The 21684-nt window shown below is 30.2% G+C and overlaps 2 protein-coding genes across 2 annotated transcripts in view; one reads left to right on the top strand and one right to left on the bottom strand.

Moving 5' to 3' along the window:
* LOC129919135 (F-box/LRR-repeat protein 16) overlaps positions 1-13444 on the bottom strand; it is an 85302-nt gene extending 71858 nt beyond the window's left edge. Inside the window, exons 1-2 of the mRNA XM_055999984.1 lie at positions 13283-13444; positions 5382-6538 (exon numbers count right to left, since the gene is read on the bottom strand). Coding sequence (XP_055855959.1) covers positions 5382-6341 — 960 coding nt within the window. The 5' untranslated portion in view covers positions 6342-6538; positions 13283-13444. The remainder of the gene's footprint in view (positions 1-5381; positions 6539-13282) is intronic.
* A 5303-nt stretch (positions 13445-18747) lies between these two features.
* Positions 18748-21002, top strand: LOC129919138 (general transcription factor IIE subunit 1). The gene is made up of 6 exons (XM_055999987.1): positions 18748-18990; positions 19299-19441; positions 19628-19923; positions 19988-20214; positions 20267-20697; positions 20760-21002. The coding sequence occupies exons 2-6, from the start codon at positions 19303-19305 to the stop codon at positions 20945-20947; spliced, it is 1281 nt and encodes a 426-aa protein (XP_055855962.1). The 5' UTR covers positions 18748-18990; positions 19299-19302; the 3' UTR covers positions 20948-21002.
* Positions 21003-21684: the final 682 nt, after the last annotated feature.

Here is a 21684-nt window from a genome sequence, read left to right as displayed (position 1 = left end):
AAAGAATGGTAATTGAACTCAGATTTTTGAAAAAAAATTATTGAAAAAATTTTAACATGTCGTTTTTTAAACTTGGTCGTAATATAAAATGCATTTATTTTCAAATTTTTTTGGCCGCATTAATTATGATTTCAAATTATAAAAGGAAATGTCAATTTGTATTACGGTTTATGAAAAAAATTAAAAAGTATTTCATTTTCGAAGAACTTTTTTTAATAAAAGTTTTAAAAAAAAATGTAACTTATTTTTTTTTTAAAGTTCAACATGTAAACATAAAATTATTTTTTATTCATTTAATAACCCTTACTGTTGAAAGTTAAATAGCAAAAATTTAAAGTTCCTATTTACCACAGTCTTTGAGAAAATTAATTATTTCAATGCAAAAATTCAGTTTTAATAAAAAAAAGCACTGAAATTGAAGTAATTTTTCATTTTTTTTTTTTCAAAAGTGTGATATATTTTACCTTTTTTGCTTCGAAATTGAACTGATAATATTTATGTCCAAAAATTTTTTTTAAATAAATTCATATTTTATTAGAAAAAGTTTGGAAAAAAGTCATTTTAAATTTTTCTAATAACATTTTTTTTTTTTGAATTCTGAGTTTGAGGACCATTTTTTCAAAAAGTCTTGATTAAATTTAGTGGATTTAAATTTAAGAAATAAGAATGAGCTTCTGGCTTTTTAAAAATGTATTTTAAAATATTGTAGGTGTTGCCGTTGTTTTCAAAATATTTTTTTTTGTGTTTGAGGTCAGAATGTTAGAAAATTGCATTTATCGCTTAAACGATGGAAGATTGTCCCTTACTGCCTTTTATATATTTTAATTAAATTACCTAGAGAATCTTTTGCTATCATTTGTTTTATGAAATTTAAGCAAAAAAAATGGTTTTGTTAAAAAAAATTAATTTTAATTTTAAAAAACAATACGGCAACACCGGCAATTTTTAATCTGTAGACTTTAAAGTATTTTTAATTACCTACGTTTGAAAAAAAAATCGTCAAAATCAGAGCTGTTCGGCCGGGTTCCCTAATAATTTGCTTTAGTTACTCTACTATTAGGTAGGTATTATTTTTGTAACTGATTTTTTGGCAATAATTCCACATTTTGGCCAACCCTTAAAAAAAATATATTTTTTTACCCAAAAAAAATGTATGGACATAGAGGATATTTTAGTTAAGTCCGTAAACTAAAGATTTATATCATTGGTTTTTTGAAAACAAACACAACCTTTTCTTACTTCGCAAAAAAAAAAATTAAGAAGCCTAATTCTTCTATGATGATATCGAGAAGTCCAAAAAAGTAGTTTCCGTCATACCGTTTGTCGGTCTGTGCATCTTTACAGTGGTGATTTTGGTGCTTTATTGAGTCGAAAATCATTTGCACAAATATTTTTTCACGAAAGCTTATAAAATTTGGCTTACTGAAGCATATTTGTATGGGGAATACTAAAAAGCTGACAACTTTTTTTCAAAATGATGGCTCCTAAATGGCATCCGTCTGTGCGTTTTTTGTACGTTTTTGTTTTTAGTATCTCCTTAGAAAAAGCTTGCAATTTTCTCGAAAATGACGTGAACAATTTCGAACAAATATTTTTTTAAATAAAAAAAAAATACGATTAAAACCATCCAGATCAAGTTAAAAAAATTGAATTGTATCAAAACTGTTTATTTTTGTTTCAAAAACGGCAAATAAAGTGGAACTTTGGGATCAAAAATCAATTTTTTGAAAATGGTTTTAAGATTTTTTTTAAACTTTGTTTTTAAGAAATATTTTTTTATAGATAAACATTTTTTAACAATTTTGAAAAAAAAATAGTATGGCATTTTTAAGAAAATATTATTCACCACGAAAGTAACTTCATAATGGGAAACCGACGAAGTTACGAATACCAGAGTTACGGGCGACAGAGTTACGCGAAACCGAAGTTACGAATTCTAAAGTTATGTTAAGCCATGACATGTGATTTTTGGGTTGGCAACAATTAAATCATTTTTAATTTTAAAAAATATAAATCCCGAACATAAACATTTTTTTAAATCTAATTTCATAAATTTTAATAGCTATACAATTTAGATTTTGACAGCTACGTAATAGATGTTAAATACACTGATGACTGACGGCACTTGTCATCAAACTTGACAAATGTTTTCTTTGAATGAATCTCATCAATTCCAACTTGATCGTTAAAATATCATAGAATTCATAGAGAACAACAAAAACAAATCACATGGAAATAGAAAATTCATATCATAATTTTTTAACTCAATATAACAAAAAAAAAACACACACATGATAAATATGTTCCAGAGGCTTTATTTTTGTATGAATCTTCTGATGTTTCATATAAAATTTATTTGTTAGTGAAATTTTGTTTATGAGTTGATTTTTTCGTTTACCTCACTCATTTTCATAAATAAATTTAAAACTTTTGTTGCGAATTTATTTTGTATCTAGGTGAAAAGAAAAATAACAGGTGTTGCACACCGAAGAGTCTTCTCAGCGAGAGAAAAAAAAAAGATCATAATATTTTTAGACGAAGAAAAAAAAACGAAATGTTTTGAAATATCAAGACAGCACACGTTGAGATTTACCTTATTGTTTTCTCTGCTTTGTTTAGGGGTTTTCCAATAATGAATTTCTTTCCCATTGTTTTTGTATACTTAAGAGTGTGTGATGTGAACTATAAACAACATATCTAGAAAAGATGTCCTTGACCAATAAATAAAAATTTGTTTGGAAAGAGATTGAAATGGAATTCAATTCGTTTAATTTTTTAAGTATTTTTATATTGTTTTGTACTTAATAATATGCATACAATTTGAGATTAAAAAAAAATGTTTAAATTAAAAACATAAATGATTATAAATGGAGAGTAACTGATAAGTACACTTTGTTATAAGAACATATATTTAAATTTTTAGAGTTGCATGAATATTTCATATACAAACACTCAAATTTAGAACCAGACTTTAGATTTTTTTAAATCATCGATAAATATTTAAGGTACATATGTATTTTGAAATACTGATTTTTTAAATTTGAATTTTTGACCTGAGGCCCAGACAAGTTCTCTAGCACTACACCTTTATTTGCAGTAAAAAAAATCTAGACCTCTAATTTATATACCAAAAATCGTACAAAATTTTAGTACGTTGATATTTGTTAATCAATGACAAATCCATTTGAACCATTTGCTCGTCATGCCATTTCTCTCTTTAACTGAATTAAATACCAGAAGAAAAAAATAAATTAAATGCCTTTTTGTATGAGTTGAGTATGCAGTTTAATATCAAAATAAACGTTTTTGACATTTCAGAAAAAAAAAACCAGAACTGTCAAATAAGTTCAATGACAAATTCAAAATAGTGAGACTCTTTGAAGCAATTTTTGTCTCGTTATAGCCAGAGAAAGTGACAGCGACCAGTTGGCTGGATGCTTCACGAGGAATGCTTTCCTATTTCTCAATTGCACAGTTTAGGTTGCTAAATTTCAACTTACATATATATCGTACCTAGGTCGACACAGTAAGACATTTGAAGCTCTGAAACATCTGCTCTGATAAAAAACTACCTTGATGCTAGACATAAAGGTATTTCATTTCTATTTTCGCCATCTCTTTTATATGACGTCATCCAACTTCCACGAAATATAAAAATATAAATTCTTATTTTTTGGGTAAACATGGTTTTGGCATATCAAAAGGTGTTGAAGCTGAATATCAAGATGAACACATTGGACATTTAAGAAAATTGAGGCAGTTTAAGCTGTGAAATTACTGTGTTTAAATTAAAATGAGGTCATTAAAATCACGGGGTTAATACCGACGACAAAAAAGTTGGCGACAGCGTTTTTTTTGTTTTATCTACTAAATTTTAACCAAAAACTAGAGATAATTTCGATTTTACGGTCGATAAAAACATAACATAATGTGAATAAGAATTTACTCTCATTTTGTTACAGTAAAGAATACATTTTAGTTGGTAACGGCTAATATGGGCTATCGGCTAATAAGGCCACAGTATTATTCAGCTAAAACTTGAATGAAATTATGCTAATTTTAAGAGGCGGTACCTACTGTTTCGATTTCATTAGACCACCTCAGTTCCATGGTACTATACCTTTTGGATCACACCCTAACCTAACCTAACTATTTCTTTTTAAAATGCAGTTTGTTTTTAATGGTTCAATTTAGCCTTTAAAAAATTATTTCAAATACATCCTGTAGAACTTTACATAACATTACTCAAAGTTTGAACAAAAACAAAAAAAAAATAATTTAATCTATGTATTATACAAGGAAAACAAATTACATGGTTTGAAAGTTCTTTTTTTTCTATTTTTCTATGGAAAACAAATCCTCCCATAAATGACATGACGTAAGAATAAAATTGTTAATCATAGGTACCATGAAACCATGAAAACATTCGCACACGCGACTCTATATTCCCATTTGCAAATTTATTTCTTTTAGCATTTTTTTTTTTTTGCTTTTTCTAACAATATAATTTATGTCTTTCATGAAATAGTTAATCACAATTTTATTGATTTGGTGTTGAGTTTTAACTACATCGTTAATATGAGTATATTATTAGAATTTTTGTTGGATTTAATAGTGATGTGAGAAAATGAAATGTTCAAAGTTTGCAATGGTAGGAGCTGTAAGGAACGACACGACACAAGCGCCACCTACAGTAAATTTATTAAAAACGCTGTTGTCAAAATACGTGGGAGGTGGAAACGTAGCCTAAGTCCGTTCAGAAAACTAGCACCAACTATAGTCGCGTTGTTTTGGATATAGTACTATAATTAAAACATGAACTTTTGCTCAATAGATAGGAATGTGTAGTTGTTGTACTAGATTTCTACTCTACGGATAGTCTACTACCTTCAAAGGAACACTGCTTATAATGATCCCGTTCCATTGAAGGTTGTAGACTACTCATGAGTAGAAATCTAGTACATCAACTACACATTCCCATCCCCCCAAGTAATAGATAATGTATTAATTCTAGTACTAGATCTACTCATGAGTAAACTACCACTTTCAATGGAACGGGGCTTTTAGCGCCGATTCTATGGAGATGGGAAACTACTACTACCAATTTACTATTAAGGATAAGTACTTCTAGTGATGTACTAGATTATCTACCATTATCTCAGTCGTATTTTTTAAACTCCAAAGGAACGTGGCTATTACGTTTACATACAGAATCGAGAGATCTGTTTTGAATTTGAAAACCAGGGATGGCTAAATTTTGCTTTAACTAGATTTCATTTCCCAGCTGAGTAATGAGAGGGACTTAAATATAGTTTAAGTTCAATTCAAAATTTCATTTAAACGAAGATTATAAAATTGAGATTAATTAGAAGTGAACTCACCTGTAAATGATCCAACAGTGCTTCTAATCCTCGATCACTGATCGACGAACAACGTAAGCTTAACGAATGTATATGCTTCGAGGCCAACGGAAACGAATGCACAACATCCAATGCATCCTCATCAGTTGCCCCAACTAATGCTAGCGCATGGAATCCACGACGAACCAACGAATTGTACAACTTCACACGATCATGATTCGGCACTATTCGTAATTCACGACATTGCAATGTTGGCAACAATCCCGACCAAAATCTTGGACTCCGATACAAAACATCACGCCATCGCGTACAAACTTGTGCCAGTGTACGCCTTTCATAGGGATTAAAGTATAAAAATAGTTTCCCCAAGAATCGTTCATCGAGCAGGAGTTGTTCTATTGAAGTAATGCACGGAGGTGGCGCCACCACTTGCATTTTATGATGTTGCAGCAACATTTGTTGTTGCTGACTACTGTACGGATGATGATGTAAGTGTGGATTTGGAAGTTGTTTTCGTACTTGTTGTGGAGTTCCGGTTTGACTTTTTTGGCCACCGGTATTCATGGCATTTGAGTTTATAGTTATGCCTTGTTGTTGTTGTTGTTTTATGCCACCCGACATATTAGATGTTATATTTCCGGTTATAGATGTCATATTTTGATGGGGAGTTCCACCCGCTGGCGAGGCTGATTGTTGTTGTTGCTGTTGTGTATTCGCGGGCACTCGAGAAGGTTTATCGGGTTGATTATTAGCTGCAGCTGCTGCTGCGGCTGCCGCTGCGGCGTTACTATTGCTGTTACTACCCCCACAGAGGGCGTTAGTGACACGTTCCATTACAGAAGTTTTGCCACCACTGCTGCCGCTACTGCTGCTACTGCTACTGCCATGATGGTGTTTCGAACGTAGTCCTAAACCGTTAATTCGTTTTGACAACTCAGCGGAGGCACGTTCAACAACACCCTGTGCCGATATCGATGACATAATGTCGAATTACACTAACAAAATAGTTAAACTTTATGCGTTCAATTAACTCGATCATGCATAATTCACTCATTCGGCAAGATTTTATTTGTTAACGTTTTTCCTTTTGTTATTTTTATTTTTATTATTTTTTATTTATTTATTGTTGTTGTTTTTATTCTTTCTTTAATAATTGTTGTGCAAAGTAGACATAAATCCTTGAAAAAAAAAAATATCACAAACAAGGGTTAGAGTAGGAAAAACACGTGAAACTCTGTTTCAATTGTGTTGCTAACAACAAAGGATATCCAAGAACAAGAATAAGAAGAAAAATGACAAGTAAAAATAAACAACTAATACAAAAATGACAGCACTGATGTCCTTTGTGTGTTTGTGTGTGTGTCGAGTTAGGGTAACGCGGTAGTTATGGTGGTTTTCTCTTTTAATTTAATTCATACCGTGGGTTCTTGTTATATTTTATTTTTTTCATTTTACTCAGTGACATGGAATTTAATTGTCATTTTTTCTTTCATTTCGTCTTTTTTGTAATTATAATTTTCGAGGTTCTTGCTTATGAAAGAGAAAATTATAAACTAGGAAAAAAAATCCGGGTTTTTGTTTTGTAAAAAGAGAAAAGACATTGATAGCAGCGACACTGTGGAGCCTTCTATAAAGACTTGAGAGATTTAATTTAAATTTGATGGAAATGAGAAATGGTCGCAAGGTATTCTTTGGTGCTTTGTCAGGGTTAGTTGTTAAATTAGATGAAAATTAGAGGGTCTAACGGTAGGTATATTTGGTTTTTTTTTAATTTGGTCCACTGAACGATTCCACTAACTAATTTACTTTGACGAATATTACATTTTGTTCCCCATAACCCCTCGAATATAAGTAAAATAAGGACCTATGAATTGGGAGAAAGAACTTTGGTTCTTTAAGAAATTAATAAAATAATCTCTTTTGACATTTGTTGTCATTACTTTTAATTATTGGTTTAAAGCCAGCGCCAACACTATGTCGATCAACACTAGTTTTTTTTTTTTAGATTGTTGAGCAGCATTCTAAGAAAATTGACTCATCTACACTCTCAGTTAAGTGTGGACGACTCATTTTGAATGTCAGTTTTGAATTCAACTGTCAACACTTGAATGTAATTTCTCACTAACAACATTCATTTTCATTTTCATTACATATACCCATTTGAATCCGGTTGACCTCGGTTCAAAAAAAGCTGAGGACCAATATTGATTCATATTTTGACATTTATTTCACTTTGTAGATCACTCGTGTTGATCATTACAAATCAACATAATGTGAACGCTGCCTAAGAACTAATTATAGCTCTGTTCCATAAGAGGTAGTAGTTTACTCGTAAGTAGAAATCTAGTACAACAACTTCACATTCCTATCTCCTCGAATAGAAGATCTTGTGTAAATTGTAGTACTAGATCTACTCATGAGTAAATTACCACCTTCAATGGAACGTGGCTTATGTCGACATATTGAATAATCAATTATAACTTTGTACATGTAACTCGTTTTCTGTACATTTTTAGTACAATTTATTCATTTGACATCTGCAAATTAAATGTCAAACAGAACAGAGACAATGTGCTCGTAGCTTAAAAAAAAACTTATATGGTGGAATAATTGTAGAATTATTTCGAATAAGTTCTTACCAGGGTTAATTTGGAGGTTTAGACTACTCATGAGTAGATTTATTAGTAGATCTAGTACTATTATCTAAACACGATTTTCAGCCTCACTAGATAGGAGCATAAACAAAAAATACCAAGACTGGAAAATTTCGTACGTCTTTCCCCGCAAAACCCTTTTGTGTACAGTGCTGTCTGTGAATATATGTGAAAGCCACCACGTTGGTAAATGACGTTAACACGCACACATTTATAGATTCACGACATTCACCACACAGCGCACACGAACACAACGATAGGTTCACGACATTCACCATACCTCGCAGCTTGTAGGCAAACGTCAGTTGACCGCCGAGTTTCCAGTCTTGGTATTTTTTGTTTATGGATAGGAGAGTTGTAGTTGTGGTACTAGATTTCTTTTTGGACTTACGGAAAGCGAGGGTTCACGCAGATTTGTATATTTATACCAGTCTCCTGCAAACCTTGAAACATATCTCTAAAAGAACATTATGAACATTTGTATAACCTTTCTTTATCTTAGCCAAAAATCTCCTAGTTTAAACTGATAAATCTTTTTGAAATTTAAATATTAAATTTCATGTAAAAATTATAAATTTAAAATTCAATTCCCTTTTTATCTTTAACTCTTTTTCCATCATAGACATTTTATGTCCTCGATATGCATGCAAACACACATTTATGTTAAATTTAAATAACACATAGTTTGTGCCTTTATCATATTTCAACGGAATTTTACCTTTTTTTTTGCTCGTATTCAAAAAGAGCCTATTTTAGTTATCCTACTAGAATATGCACATACAAACATGTAAGAGCTCATATATTTTTATAGGCAACATATGAAAAAACTTAAAACCAGCATGTTGTTTTAATCCCACAAGGAATAACCCTTTGAATTCATTTTCTCTCGACGAACGACGTACTTGTAAATAAATATATATATTTTTTTTTTCTTGTAAACACGGTGGATTGGATATAAATGTTTTACAAAAGCCTCCCCAGGAAACTTTTGCATTTCAATAGAAATTTTATTAAAATAAAAAAAAAAAGTTGGATAAATTCATATAACTAATTTGTTAAAGGAAAAAATAAACAATAACTTGGAAAAGAATTTAAAATAATTAGCCCGACTGAGTGGAAAATTTATGGAGTTAAGTTTTTGTCGGGGAGTTTATTCTACTAAGCTTTTAATGAAGTATGTATATTGTGAATTCGTTGAATATGTTAATGTTCTAGTCATTCTTTTCTTTCTTATTTCTGTAAGACATTACATCTTTGAATTCAAATTGAACAGAACTATTTAGAATTAAAGAAGAATATTCAATTTTTTTTTTCTTGTTAAATTAAATTAAGAATAACGCTAGTGAATGTAGTGAATTTTGCTTTGCTGTTTATAATTTTAACATTAAAATAAAAAAAAATTTTCTGAGAATAAAAGAAGACCTATCTCTGAATATTTTCATCAAATATGCGGTTTATGTATCTCTAAAATAATATGACTTCAGAAAGTTTTCTGTAAAACTGTGCATCTAATTTATTCGTTTTGAGTTATTTTTAATTAAATTCAGTTCAATTAGAAAATTTAAGAGGTTAGGGATTATTTTTTAAAACACATTTTTTTTAATTTTAAGATATTTTTTAGTTTTGTTTACAAGAGTTCTAGCCTAATCGTCACTTTTGTAAAATAGAAAATACATAATTTATGTTCTCAACATCAAACTTATGCAGAAAAATTGAATCGTTTATTTTCAAAACATGATAAGTCCATTTTTAATGTTTTTTCTGTTAAACCCACCAGAAAGATGGTTTTTTTAATTCTTATGAATTAAAATTTTATCTAATAGATACTTTGATACATAAGGATAATATTTGCATTTGAAGTAAAGCTCAAATGTGTTCAAAACAAGAATTAGGTTGTCAAAAGCTTTTAACAAATTAACAAAAAAGTAATATAGTAGCCCTTAGCACATCAGGTAAGAAAATAAAAGTTCCGCCATTTTGTTTTATGATTTGTTTTCTGCATGTGTTAGTGGGTAAAAAATACTTTACAAATTCGCTTGCGATACTTAATGGCTCAGAAATCTTAGCATCCCATAATATACATATAAAATTTTGACATTTATTGAATTGTCAACAAAGGTGAATTGGTGTAATTGTTTAGTCAGCTGTAAATTTGTTTTAATTATTTTTTGTACGTCCTAACTGCGGGACACTGTGGTGTATGTGTAACTTTTTTATATAGAAATATCTTATTGGTTAAATCTCTTATTTATTAATCTCTTTTTAAGAACCTTTTTCATTTACCAACAAATAATTTTGATCACGTTTTTGGGTCAAATACCCTTATGTGCATCGATTTATTTTAAATAGGCCGCGAGTTTCATTAATTTAATCAATGCTGAGTTTATAGAATTTATTCAAAAAAAAAATTGGGAACCTATGAAAACGATGCGGAAAGTTTAGTTGCAGGTAGGTACTATTGCTGAAATTTAGGATCCCTAAAAAAACCTTGAGATAACAATCAGACGATGATACAGAATGCGAAAAAATTGGTTCTGCTATTCTTTCTATCTGTCATTCTCTTTGTCTGTCTATTTGTCTATGGGTCTAACCGTAACTGTAAAATTCAAACCCCTCAGTGTTTGAATTTTTTTAAATATTTCAATAGTTTAAGCTAATAAGCCAAATATTTACTTAAACTTAAACTAAAGATATCTCGCACAAGAAAAATAAATACTGGAAAGATTCAAACATTTTTTATAGTTCTTATAGACATTTGAAGTTACAAATTATGTTAAAATAAATTACTACACATTAAAGCAAAACCTTTTTTTCATTTTATAACGGCTATATGTATTTGAAAGCCGGAGGCCTGACTTCGGATTGAATAGGAAAATGAATAGCTTTTCAAAAACAGAAAGTATATTTAAAACAAATGAACCGTTATAGCGATTTACACTTCCAAAAACAGTAACAAAAAACACATCTTCTTTAGAAATGTAAATGATTGCCGTTCTCGTGTTCATTTTCGTGAAGAAAATAGTTTTTTTTTTTGGTTATTGGGTACCTACTCGCCACAAAACAGGATTTTCTTAACAAGTGTTATAGAGTTCAATTTGATTTGGAAAATAAATTCGAAAAAGGGACTAAAAAATACGACTAAATAACTTAAAATACCTAGTCCATATTTTTATCAAAAGCAGTTAAGATGACTGAAAATTGTATTAGGATATTCTCATACAATTTCCAATGAAAAGTTAATAAAATAATTAATTAAATTAAAATAACTTGGTACATATGCACTTTAAAAAAAAAAACTAAGGAAAAACATGACATTTTTTTTTGCAATTTCCATTTTTGTATGAATGTGCAATCTTGATTGCCTCTAGTCAAATGTCAATATTATCACATCAAATTGAAAAAAAAAATTGAATCTAAAATGCACCCATTTTGGATAAATGCCAGAAACTCCTTAAGTGTTCATTATTCAATGTCACCAGAAAGCAATATCCGACAAACAATTTATTCCAAGAACCTTTCACTGTAAAAAAAACTTCTGGCTATCATCAAAAGATATTAAAAAAACCAAAACAATACTTGAAGAGACATTTTTCACACTTAAAACTCTTTAAATCTCTCTCTCTCTCGCAGTCAGTCAGTCAGTCAATCAATTGTCAAAAGATACAAAAACCACGTCACGTTGTTGTAAATCACAAGGTGTTTTTTTTCTTAAAAAAAAAAAGATATTTTTAGCAAACTCAACAAAAAAAAAACAACAACAAAACAACCTTTGAACTCTTTCTTCCCCATCTAAAAAAAATGTCTTTCAAATTCTATCATTTATATTATTGATTTTGTCGCTTTTATCGTTCACAATGACATGAAACAAAAAATAATGTCCTTCCATATAAATTTGGATAGGTACACGTTTTCCATTCTTTTCTTTTTTTATTTTTTTGATTTTGACTCAACAACAACAATATTTTAGCAGTCAGGGTTGTTTTCCAAAAACCCCCCTTCACCATTACCATCAAGATCGAAAACAGAATACAAAAAAAAAAAACCTGCCCCAATTTAATGTTTTGCGAAAACATTCTCTAGTTTACTATTTAGAACCAACCATTGTCATTGTTATCGAGAACATTAAAATAATAATAAAAAGCAGCAAAAATAGAAAGAAAGAGATAGAGAAAGGAAGGACTTTATTGTCAAAAATCAAAGTTTGCTGAATTTTCCGCCCTAAATGATCATAAAAGCAAAAAAAAAGAAAAGTTCGAAATAATAATAAAAATAATAATAATTCATTCACGAAGCAAAAAAAAATACCATACACAAAACACAGTCAGATGATTTTTTCATCCCTTTTCGTCCTTTTTTTCTTGCTGCTTATATAGTGCCCCAATCTATATCGTTTCCTCTTTCATGCCATAGTAACATGGATGTCTCGTGAATCGTGATTCATAGTATGATGATACCTTCACTCTTTAAGCCAGTTTGTACGAGTATAGTAGAGAATTAAGGAATACCATAAAAACACCCCCCGAAAAAAGAGTACTACATTAAATGAGGAGGAAAAAAACCTCCCTCAAAACAAGGGAAAATCGATTTTTTTATTCCTTCAGCAAAAACCAATTTAAAACCCCCAAACATTTCAATGAGCAAGAAAAAGAAGAAGGATATGAAAGAAATATTAACACAACCAACAAAAGGAGGGTTATAGTTCCCCCATATTCACATATTCGATAACAATATTAAATAAAAATTGTTCAAAAATATTTGACAGAACTTTCGTTAAGTTTATCGAAAATGTTTCGTTAAGCGACCATGTCTGTCAAAATAATGTATTGGGCCATGTTATAACCCTCGCAAAAGAAAAAAGGGGTTTGTTTTTTTTTTTGTGGGACAAAGATTTTTACTTGGAGAACCTCCTTTTGTTATTTCAATATTCTCGTCGTCACAAAAACAGTGGTATTAATATCATATGAACTGCTGATTTTTGTATCCACAATACCAATAAATTATACTCCTGCACACACACACACAAAGACACACTTTGAAGCTCTCAGTGTTTGATTGTAGTAGTTTCTTTTTTATGGATTTTAGGGAATGAGATGTGTAGGGTGGTTCCAAAAACAGTTTTTTCCCTCTTTTTAAAGGTTTTTCATCTCCGAAAAATTTCTGTTAAGTAGGCGAAAATTTTCCCCTAATCTTTTTAAATGGCGATTTTTCATTTGGGAAAAAGTGTCCCTTTCTTATTCTTGTTTAATCACTTTGTTGTTATCCACATACTTTCAATGTCCTAGAATTTCAAACAACGATAAATCAATTATATGAAAATGTTTGAAAAAAGGAAGAAAAAAAGGTCAAAAACGGTTTTTTGAAAAATATAATAGAATTCGTTTCCCGACGTGTCGAATCGAACGCGTTCCTTACAGACGAACTCTCAAAACAATACTGCAGTAAAATTAGAGTGAAGAGTAGCAAATTCTTCCAAAAATCTTTCATAGGGAAAAGCTCTTTTCTTGTGTTTGGTTTTTCAGTGTTTTCGAAGAAAGAAAAGTCAACATTTTTGTTTCGTCAATTGTGCGCCGATTCAATACGCGCCATATGTGATTGGGAATTTCTGATGGGATATTAAAGGAAAGTGTGCAGCTTTTTCGAAATATCAAACACCACTTGCGCAGAGAGACCAATGAAAGTCCATGATGGTTTTTGAAGGGATGAAAACTAAAGGAATTTTTCTTTCTCTCTGCGCTAAACCTACTCTTTTCATTGAGAAAAATTCCTTCGAAATCCAAAATCGAGGGCGCAAAAGTAAAACTAGGATGATGATGATGATTATGTTTTGATGATGATGCTATGTCTGCTTTAAATATGACCACACAACAAAAGGGATGTGAGGCGCCAGAAGTAAGTAAAGTATAGTGAGTCAAAAAGGATGTTTACTGTGACAGGATATTCGATAGGAACAAGATTAGTATTAAAGCTGACGAATCGACAGAGAAGAGTAAGAGAATTGGAAGAAGAGGATAGAAGATGGTGTGGGTTAGAGTTTTTTTTGGTATAGTTTTTGATTTATGTAAAAATTGCGAGACAAAAAAGGGAAATTCCTTTGCAAGAAGATATGCTTGTTATCTTCGTTTGGAATGTTGTTGAAAGATGAAAGATTTATATAGAACAACGACGACGATTGACCTTTCACTTTTTGATTAGGACTAAAGACTCACTCCTTTCATTATATTGAAAAGTTTTTGGGATGTTTTTTGTTTTTTTTTGTTAAACAGAATTGAAAGTTTAATTGCTTATTGAATTAATGTTGAACAAATTTTGTACCTCCTTCTTTACTAATTAACAAAATAGTGATGGAAAAAGGGTGTTAATTAACTTTTGGATAGAGGTTTGAAATGTTGACCTTGATGAATTTCTTTTTGGTTTTGACAATTTTTTGCCTGTCTCTTTGTTTCGTAGCATTATAACGATAAAATATGTTCTGCAGGGCTGCCAGAAATCATGATTTAGCATGATTTTCATGTTTTTTGAACTAAAATCATGTTTTAATGTTTTCGTGCCAAAAATCATGTTTTTTTTCAATCCAAGAGAAAAATCTTTATCATCCAACAATTTATAAACCAACAATCTTCACTAGGTGAACTGTTATTTCTAATAAGTTATTCAATACCTACATGAAGTATGTATATATGAAATTAAACCTAACGGCCATATTATTAACTAGTTTAAAAAATACATCTGAATGTAAAATTGTCAAATGTCAAAAATAAATCCAAATCCCAAAATAGTTATCCCGATTTTAACTATGAAAATAGATAAAAATGACTTTTTTCTCTGTATGATAGTATTATGGATTTGGATTTATTTTTGACATTTCAATTTCCTTACATCCAGATGTATTTAGTATACTAGTATCTATGTTTTCAAGTTTTATTCCTGCCATTTTTGTAATTTAAGTTATAACTACAATGGCCACCTTTTGAAAAAAAAGTGTGAAAATTACAAAAGCAAATAATTTATTTTTTCCTACAAAAGGCAATTTTTCCAGAAAAAAAACTATAAACTAAATTTTTGAAGGTCCGTCAAAATAGCACCCACACCCCCGAATTTACTGCATCTGAGTATGCAGTAATTTGTTGCTAATTAGTTGCTCTAATCTCGAATTTGTTGCTCCACTCCTTCCCCCTTAAAATTGATGGAAAGGGTGTGGGTGCTATCTTGACGTCAAGTGCTATCTTGACGGACCTAATTTTTGAAGCCAATATCTATGATTTCTGCATCATAAAATTAGTTTGAAAATTTTCACTTTAAGACTTTTTGCAAAAAGTACCCTGTGTAGTTACATATATCTTTGATACTTTATTAAACATATTTTCTAAAATTAACTCGAAATAATTTGTTTTATTCCCCCCTAGTCACGATGTGGATGTTCATTTTCTATCAGTTTTTGCTTTTTTATAAATCATGTTTTTTCAACAGAAATCATGTTTTTTATCATGTTTTTTTAAATTCCAAAATGGCAGCACTGATGTTCTGCAAGGCTGCACAGTCATGGGGAACTTAAGTTCATAATTCTCATAATCGTATGTAATTTTAATTAAAAACAAATTTCCTTAGAACTTTAAGGGTGATTTTGTTCACTAGAAGTTGAACATAACTTGAGGATTTTTATCTTCAACTTCTGAATTTGGTTTTATTCACTCGAAGTTGACGTTTTTAACTTTCGATTTTCAACTCGAGAGTTTATCAACTTTCGGTTTTCTCAAATTCCGGAAAAAGTAGAAGTTTGCCGACCAAACTTGGGAGTTTGCTTCAAAATGTTTTTTTTTTTTTTATTTTTCTGTCAAAATTTTGTTTGTTTATTGTGAAAACAAAAATAATAATCCAAAGCAACACAATTTTGGCATTACCTTTTCTTTTTAGAGGAATCAATGCAAAATGTTGCCCCGCTAATTTAAAGAACAAATTCATAAAACAAAATTCAAGAACAAAACAAAAACTAAAACCATTTTTTTTTTCTTATGCATTTTATTAAAACCTTTAAATAAAAACATTCTGTGTACGAAAATATTCAATATTTTTTTTGATGATATGGGTTTGCAAGAAGTTATTTTTCTAGTTTTCTTGTTAAAAAATTCGGACGTTTGAATATTTTCACTTCTATCCAATTACAGGAACTTCAATTATAAAATTCGCACTTAATATTTTTTTGAAATTGGATTGCTTTGCATTTGAATATCTTGAAAAACGGCGCGGCGTACGTAAAATCGGACAAAACTAGATAAGTTATTACTTATAAAGTACACAAACCAAATAAATTTAAATACCGATTGAATTTCTTTAAAACAAATTCGACATTTTCAACACAAAAACGAATAAATTACAAAAAACTTCGATTAAAATGACATTGAACTGGCAGTATTTGTTTGTGCTGTCACAAATATCCTAGGGATATTTTTTAAACTGAAAGTTGACCAACTTTTGTTTTACAAACTCGAGAGTTGAGAAAACGATAGTGAACAAAATCAATTCTCAACTTTTGTTTTAACTCTCAAGTTATAGTCAACTCTCAAGTTTGTCAACTTGGGAGTTTGCTACAAGTTGAGCAATAGTGAACAAAATGGCCCTAAAGCTTTTTATGTAAAAATTCATAAAAAAAAAAATATTTTTAATCTAATTTTATGAAAAATTAAAAAATAACATCAAATTTGTTCAACATAAATCCTTATATGACAGTTTACGCAGAGAAAAAAGTAGAGAATAAGAGTTTATGTTCAACATAAATTATTTAAGTTTAGATTCAGCAAATGGCCCTTAATTGTTTAAATGACAGAGAATTTTTTTAGAAAAAATATATTCAAAATTGTTCGAGCCGTTTTATTTAAATTTCTTATATAAAAATTTTCAAAAATAAAAAAAAAAATAAATTGGTATGTCACTAAAAAATAAATATAAATCGACGCAAAAAAAAAACAATTTCAAGAAAATTCATTGGTTAGTTTTCAACAAATTGAATTTACAAAAAAATAAATAACGATTCGAAAATTTTTTTTATTTAAAAATTTGGATTTTTAGTGTTGAAGAATATGAATTTTTTTTAATAGGAGTCGTTAGAGCCATTTTTGAGAAAAATGACTTTTTTCAGTTTGGTCACATGGAAAAAGAACCGTTAGTTTTGGTACTAAGCAAAATTTCCCTACCGCCTCGAAATTATATTTTTTTATCGTGTACCTACTTATGAGTACGTACGAAATGTAAGCCTTTGATGAAATCTTTGATTTTATTTCGAATAAATTTAGAAATAAAAATAGAAATTGAATTTTTGAAGAAAAAAATAAAAAATCTTGACCGCTGCACCACAGTTGCACCACGCGGTGGTGCGGAGGAATTCCATTTTTACTCGGGATTGTATGAGAGTACAACAAAAGCGCAACAAAATCATAAACGAACATGGTCAAGAAGATTTTTCCCAAACCAAAATATACTTTTCTGAAGATTTTAAGGGTGCTGAAATCGAATCGAAATATTTTGAAGTTTCTGATTACTTCAATTCTGGTCTGATCAGTGCAGCATATCTGCCTAATAAGGTTCAATGTACTGCATTCTGTGTAGTCTATTGGATACATTTTGTTTATCATCTGGAAAGGGGCATGCATATTGGCTATTAATTTGATGACGTGGCATCTATGCATGCCTGATGTCGTTGTTCAAATTTGAACATTAAATATTATAGATTCAAGTTCTTAAGTGTGTAAGCAAATATTTTGTATAAATAGGATAACTTTTCTTCAATAAAATTCACTTTTCAATCCAATGCATAAGCCCTTAGTTCTGGCTCTCTTATTGCTGCGGTACAAGATCGGCTCTCTCTAGCCATCATTTATATTCGGCTTGGGAAAGCCTACATACAGATATCCCACATAGCTTGGCAGAGAAGGATAAAATTTATTAAAAAAAACAAATGAAACGTAATCAAAAATAGATTTGTTAAAAAGTAAAAACAAAAATGGCCTACATTTTCGCTCTGTGTTTGATTAAAGTGATTTTAGTGTGGCACATATAATTACCAACAATTAAGGCCTTAGTACGCAGCTGAAGCGGAACGAAATTTTCCATTCAAAAATAGCATAAAATGTTTTTCGTTTTTCAGTATGCAGCTGTAGTGAAAAATTCCAGATTATTTGGAGAGTTTTGCCTAATTTGTCACTTACTTTTAAATGTCATTTTTCTTGATCCAAAGAGCTGTCACAACTTACATTTTAGCTTCGTTAAAGGTATTGCCAAAGCTATATTTCAGCTTCTATTAAACTTTATTAAGGATTTTGGGTATGAAAAAAGGAGAACGTTATACAAGTTGGACCCTTTATAACAATGTACTTATAAAAGAAGCTTAAACGAAGCTCTGTCGAAGCTTTGAGATTTGAAAGATAGTTTCGGAAGAGCTTGTATAGCTCTTTAAAACAAGTCTTATCGAAATTATAGCAAAAAGAATTTTCTTTTTCAATTGGTTCTGATTTGACTATTTATCATAAATTTTATCCTTATAGCCTATGCTATAATATATATATATATATGCTGGATTTACATATACGTCTGCGTCAAATGAAAATCAAACATTTTTTCTAAATTCTTTTAAAATAATAAAATGTTTTAGAACTTGTATAATGTAAACACCCCATAACAACTGTCAACAAGTAAAAATAACAAAAAAAAAACTTTTGTTGCACCCTGTTAATCTATCTATTTTTTTTTTTTGTCTTTGTGATGGCGCGTTCGGTAGAAAGTCTCGCGAATTGTGCTCAACACTAAAACCTTAAATTTATTACTATAAATCTTCATTTCTATTCCAAAAACTATTTCATTGTTTACTTTAAGTCTACCTTAATTCAAATTGCATGATATTTAAGCGTTTAACATTACATATCTTGTGATTTAATCAATTTGAAGAAAAGATTTTTAGAAAATTTTCATTCGAAGTGCACTCCAAGGTAAGTCGACGTTTTCGTTGTATTTGACGTTTCGATGTCACCATGCCGCAGCGCAGTTGATTTCTGTTTTATCCACCACCGCTGTTGTTTTGAAACTGATATTTTTGTTGTTTTTTCCCATTTTGTATCTGTCAACTGTGGTGAATTTGTTTGTTTTGTTTCATGAAAAATGATTAGCAACATTATTGTATAAACATTTGGTGTTTAAAAGTGCGCAGGAACTTTGGTGGAAAAATTGAGTGTGTATAGGGTGTTTTATTTTAAATCTAATTTAAATGAAAATTTTATTTTTTTTTTATATTTTTAAGCAAAATGTCGAGCACAACTACAACTGAAACTAAATACGTGACCGAAGTACCAAGTAGCCTTAAACAATTAGCTAGATTAGTTGTTAGAGGTTTCTATTCAATTGAAGATGCCTTGATCATTGACATGCTTGTGCGAAATCCATGTAAGTTTTAAACTTTTATGACCAATTTCATAAAGCCTTTTTAAATATTCATCAGGCTTTGACATTATAAAATGACGTTTGTTCCATACAAAAAAACGTCATTTTAAAGTTTAAAAGCCTGTTAAATATTTGAGTCGGCCATTTAAACTTTTTAAAAGTCAAATTTATGATTTGTATTTTAAAAAGGCATGAAAGAAGATGACATTGCCGAATTATTACGTTTTGAAAAGAAACAAATGCGCGCTCGAATATCCACCCTGAGGAATGACAAGTTCATTCAAATACGCTTGAAAATGGAAACTGGTCCCGATGGCAAAGCTCAAAAAGTCAATTACTACTTTATAAATTACAAAACTTTTGTAAACGTTGTTAAATATAAATTGGATTTGATGCGAAAACGTATGGAAACTGAGGAGCGTGATGCCACAAGTCGAGCTAGTTTCAAATGCACTAATTGCAATAAGACTTTTACTGATTTAGAAGTTAGTTTAATTTATACAAAATACCATTTTTTAGAATTGACTTTATAACTTTTAAATAATTTAGGCTGATCAATTATTTGATTTCGAATCACAAGAATTTCGATGCACTTTTTGTGATAGTGCTGTTGAAGAAGATATGTCTGCAATGCCAAAGAAAGATTCTCGTCTATTGTTAGCGAAATTTAACGAGCAACTTCAACCTTTGTATGATCTTTTGAGAGAAGTCGAGGGTATTAAATTGGCTCCAGAAATTTTGGAACCTGAACCAGTTGATATTGATACAATTCGAGGGTAAGATTGAAATCTATTTCTTAAAAATCTCTATTTCAACTGTATTTTTCAGTCTCAATAAACAAAATACAATGCGTCCTGATGGTCAAGCTTGGTCTGGAGAAGCCACTCGAAATCAAGGATTTGCCGTTGAAGAAACTCGTGTCGATATTAGTATTGGTGGCGATGATGCCCCAGAAGTTAGTGCCGAACGCAAAGCTCGTCCAGTATGGATGACAGAAAGTACAATTATTTCGGAAGATAATTCCGAAAATGTCGATACCATCCTTGACCAAGCTGCACAAACATCAATTCAACCAACATCGACAGCTGGTGCATCGAATACTGGACGTAATCGTAAAGAAAATGAAGACATTATGTCTGTGCTGTTGCAACATGAAAAGCAACCTGGCAAAAGTGATACGAATTTAAAGGGTCTGAAGAGTAATGCAAATTCAAGTGATTCTAGTGACGATGAAAAAGATATTGAAAGTGCTACTATTCGTAAGTTTAACATATTTTTTATCAGAAGTAGTGAAACTTATTTATGTATTTTGTAATTTCAGCTAATATAAACCAAAATAATTATATTAATTCTGAATCGGAAGAGGATGATGCACCAATTGTACATGTCGGTGGACGTCCATATTCAATTGATGCTATAAATGATGATCTTATAGCTCAAATGAGTCAACATGAAAAAGAAAATTATATTTTAGTTTATCAGGAACATTATAGCCATATGTATGATTAGGTTAAATATGTAATTATATAAATTAATAAAATAATTAAATTTGATGTCTTAACAATCTTTTTGTGTTTACTTGATCGCACATTTCCATGATCATCCACATAGGATTCTGGAATTTATTAAGTATGTCAACGCATAGAAAAATAATACGTTTTTTTTATTAATAAACTCGCAAACTCCTTTTCTTCATCGGGCAACCGACTAACTCTTATATTTTTTTACTGTTCAAGCTGAATTTTTGTATGTGGCTTGGCAATACTTTTCTCCAGTGAAGTACGTAAGATTTTTTCGATATATTTAATGATTTTAATGCCTTTATTTCGCTGCATTTTTTCAATTTTTTTATTTAATTTTTTTTTTTTTCAAACAAATGCCATTACTCTAAAAACAAGAAATAAAAAAATCGAACCTACTTCACTGAGTTTGGGTGTCTTATTCAAGGAGAATTTCGGTTAATCGTTCTAGATAAAAAATTGCGACCTTCAGCTGGTACCTCGTGGAGAAAAAATGAGTTTTTCGATTATCTAGAATGACGCCGCACAGTGTGTAATTTTGCCAATCTAGCGGAACTAAAGTCGTGGTTCCAAGTACACTTAATTTTTGATATGAAAACCAGTTTAATTATGTTAAATATGTATTTGTACAAGTGCTTTACTGATTTTCAAATATATCTAATTATAAGTACCATATGTGGCATCCGAGTACATTTACATAAACAAATAGATGGGGAGGAAGCGACA

This window comes from Episyrphus balteatus, chromosome 4 (assembly GCF_945859705.1).
Source record: "Episyrphus balteatus chromosome 4, idEpiBalt1.1, whole genome shotgun sequence".
NCBI lineage: Eukaryota > Metazoa > Arthropoda > Insecta > Diptera > Syrphidae > Episyrphus > Episyrphus balteatus.
Note: the sequence above shows the minus strand (reverse complement) of the source record. Positions and strands in the feature narration are given on the sequence as shown.

What these genes read in the sequence shown, in the direction of transcription:
- LOC129919138 (XM_055999987.1), top strand. Translation starts at nt 19,303, where the DNA reads ATGTCGAGCACAACTACAACTGAAACTAAATACGTGACCGAAGTACCA. An exon ending in CATGCTTGTGCGAAATCCAT is followed by an intron (nt 19,442 to 19,627) that starts GTAAGTTTTAAA and finishes TATTTTAAAAAG; the next exon opens with GCATGAAAGAAGATGACATT. An exon ending in TATTGAAAGTGCTACTATTC is followed by an intron (nt 20,698 to 20,759) that starts GTAAGTTTAACA and finishes TTGTAATTTCAG; the next exon opens with CTAATATAAACCAAAATAAT.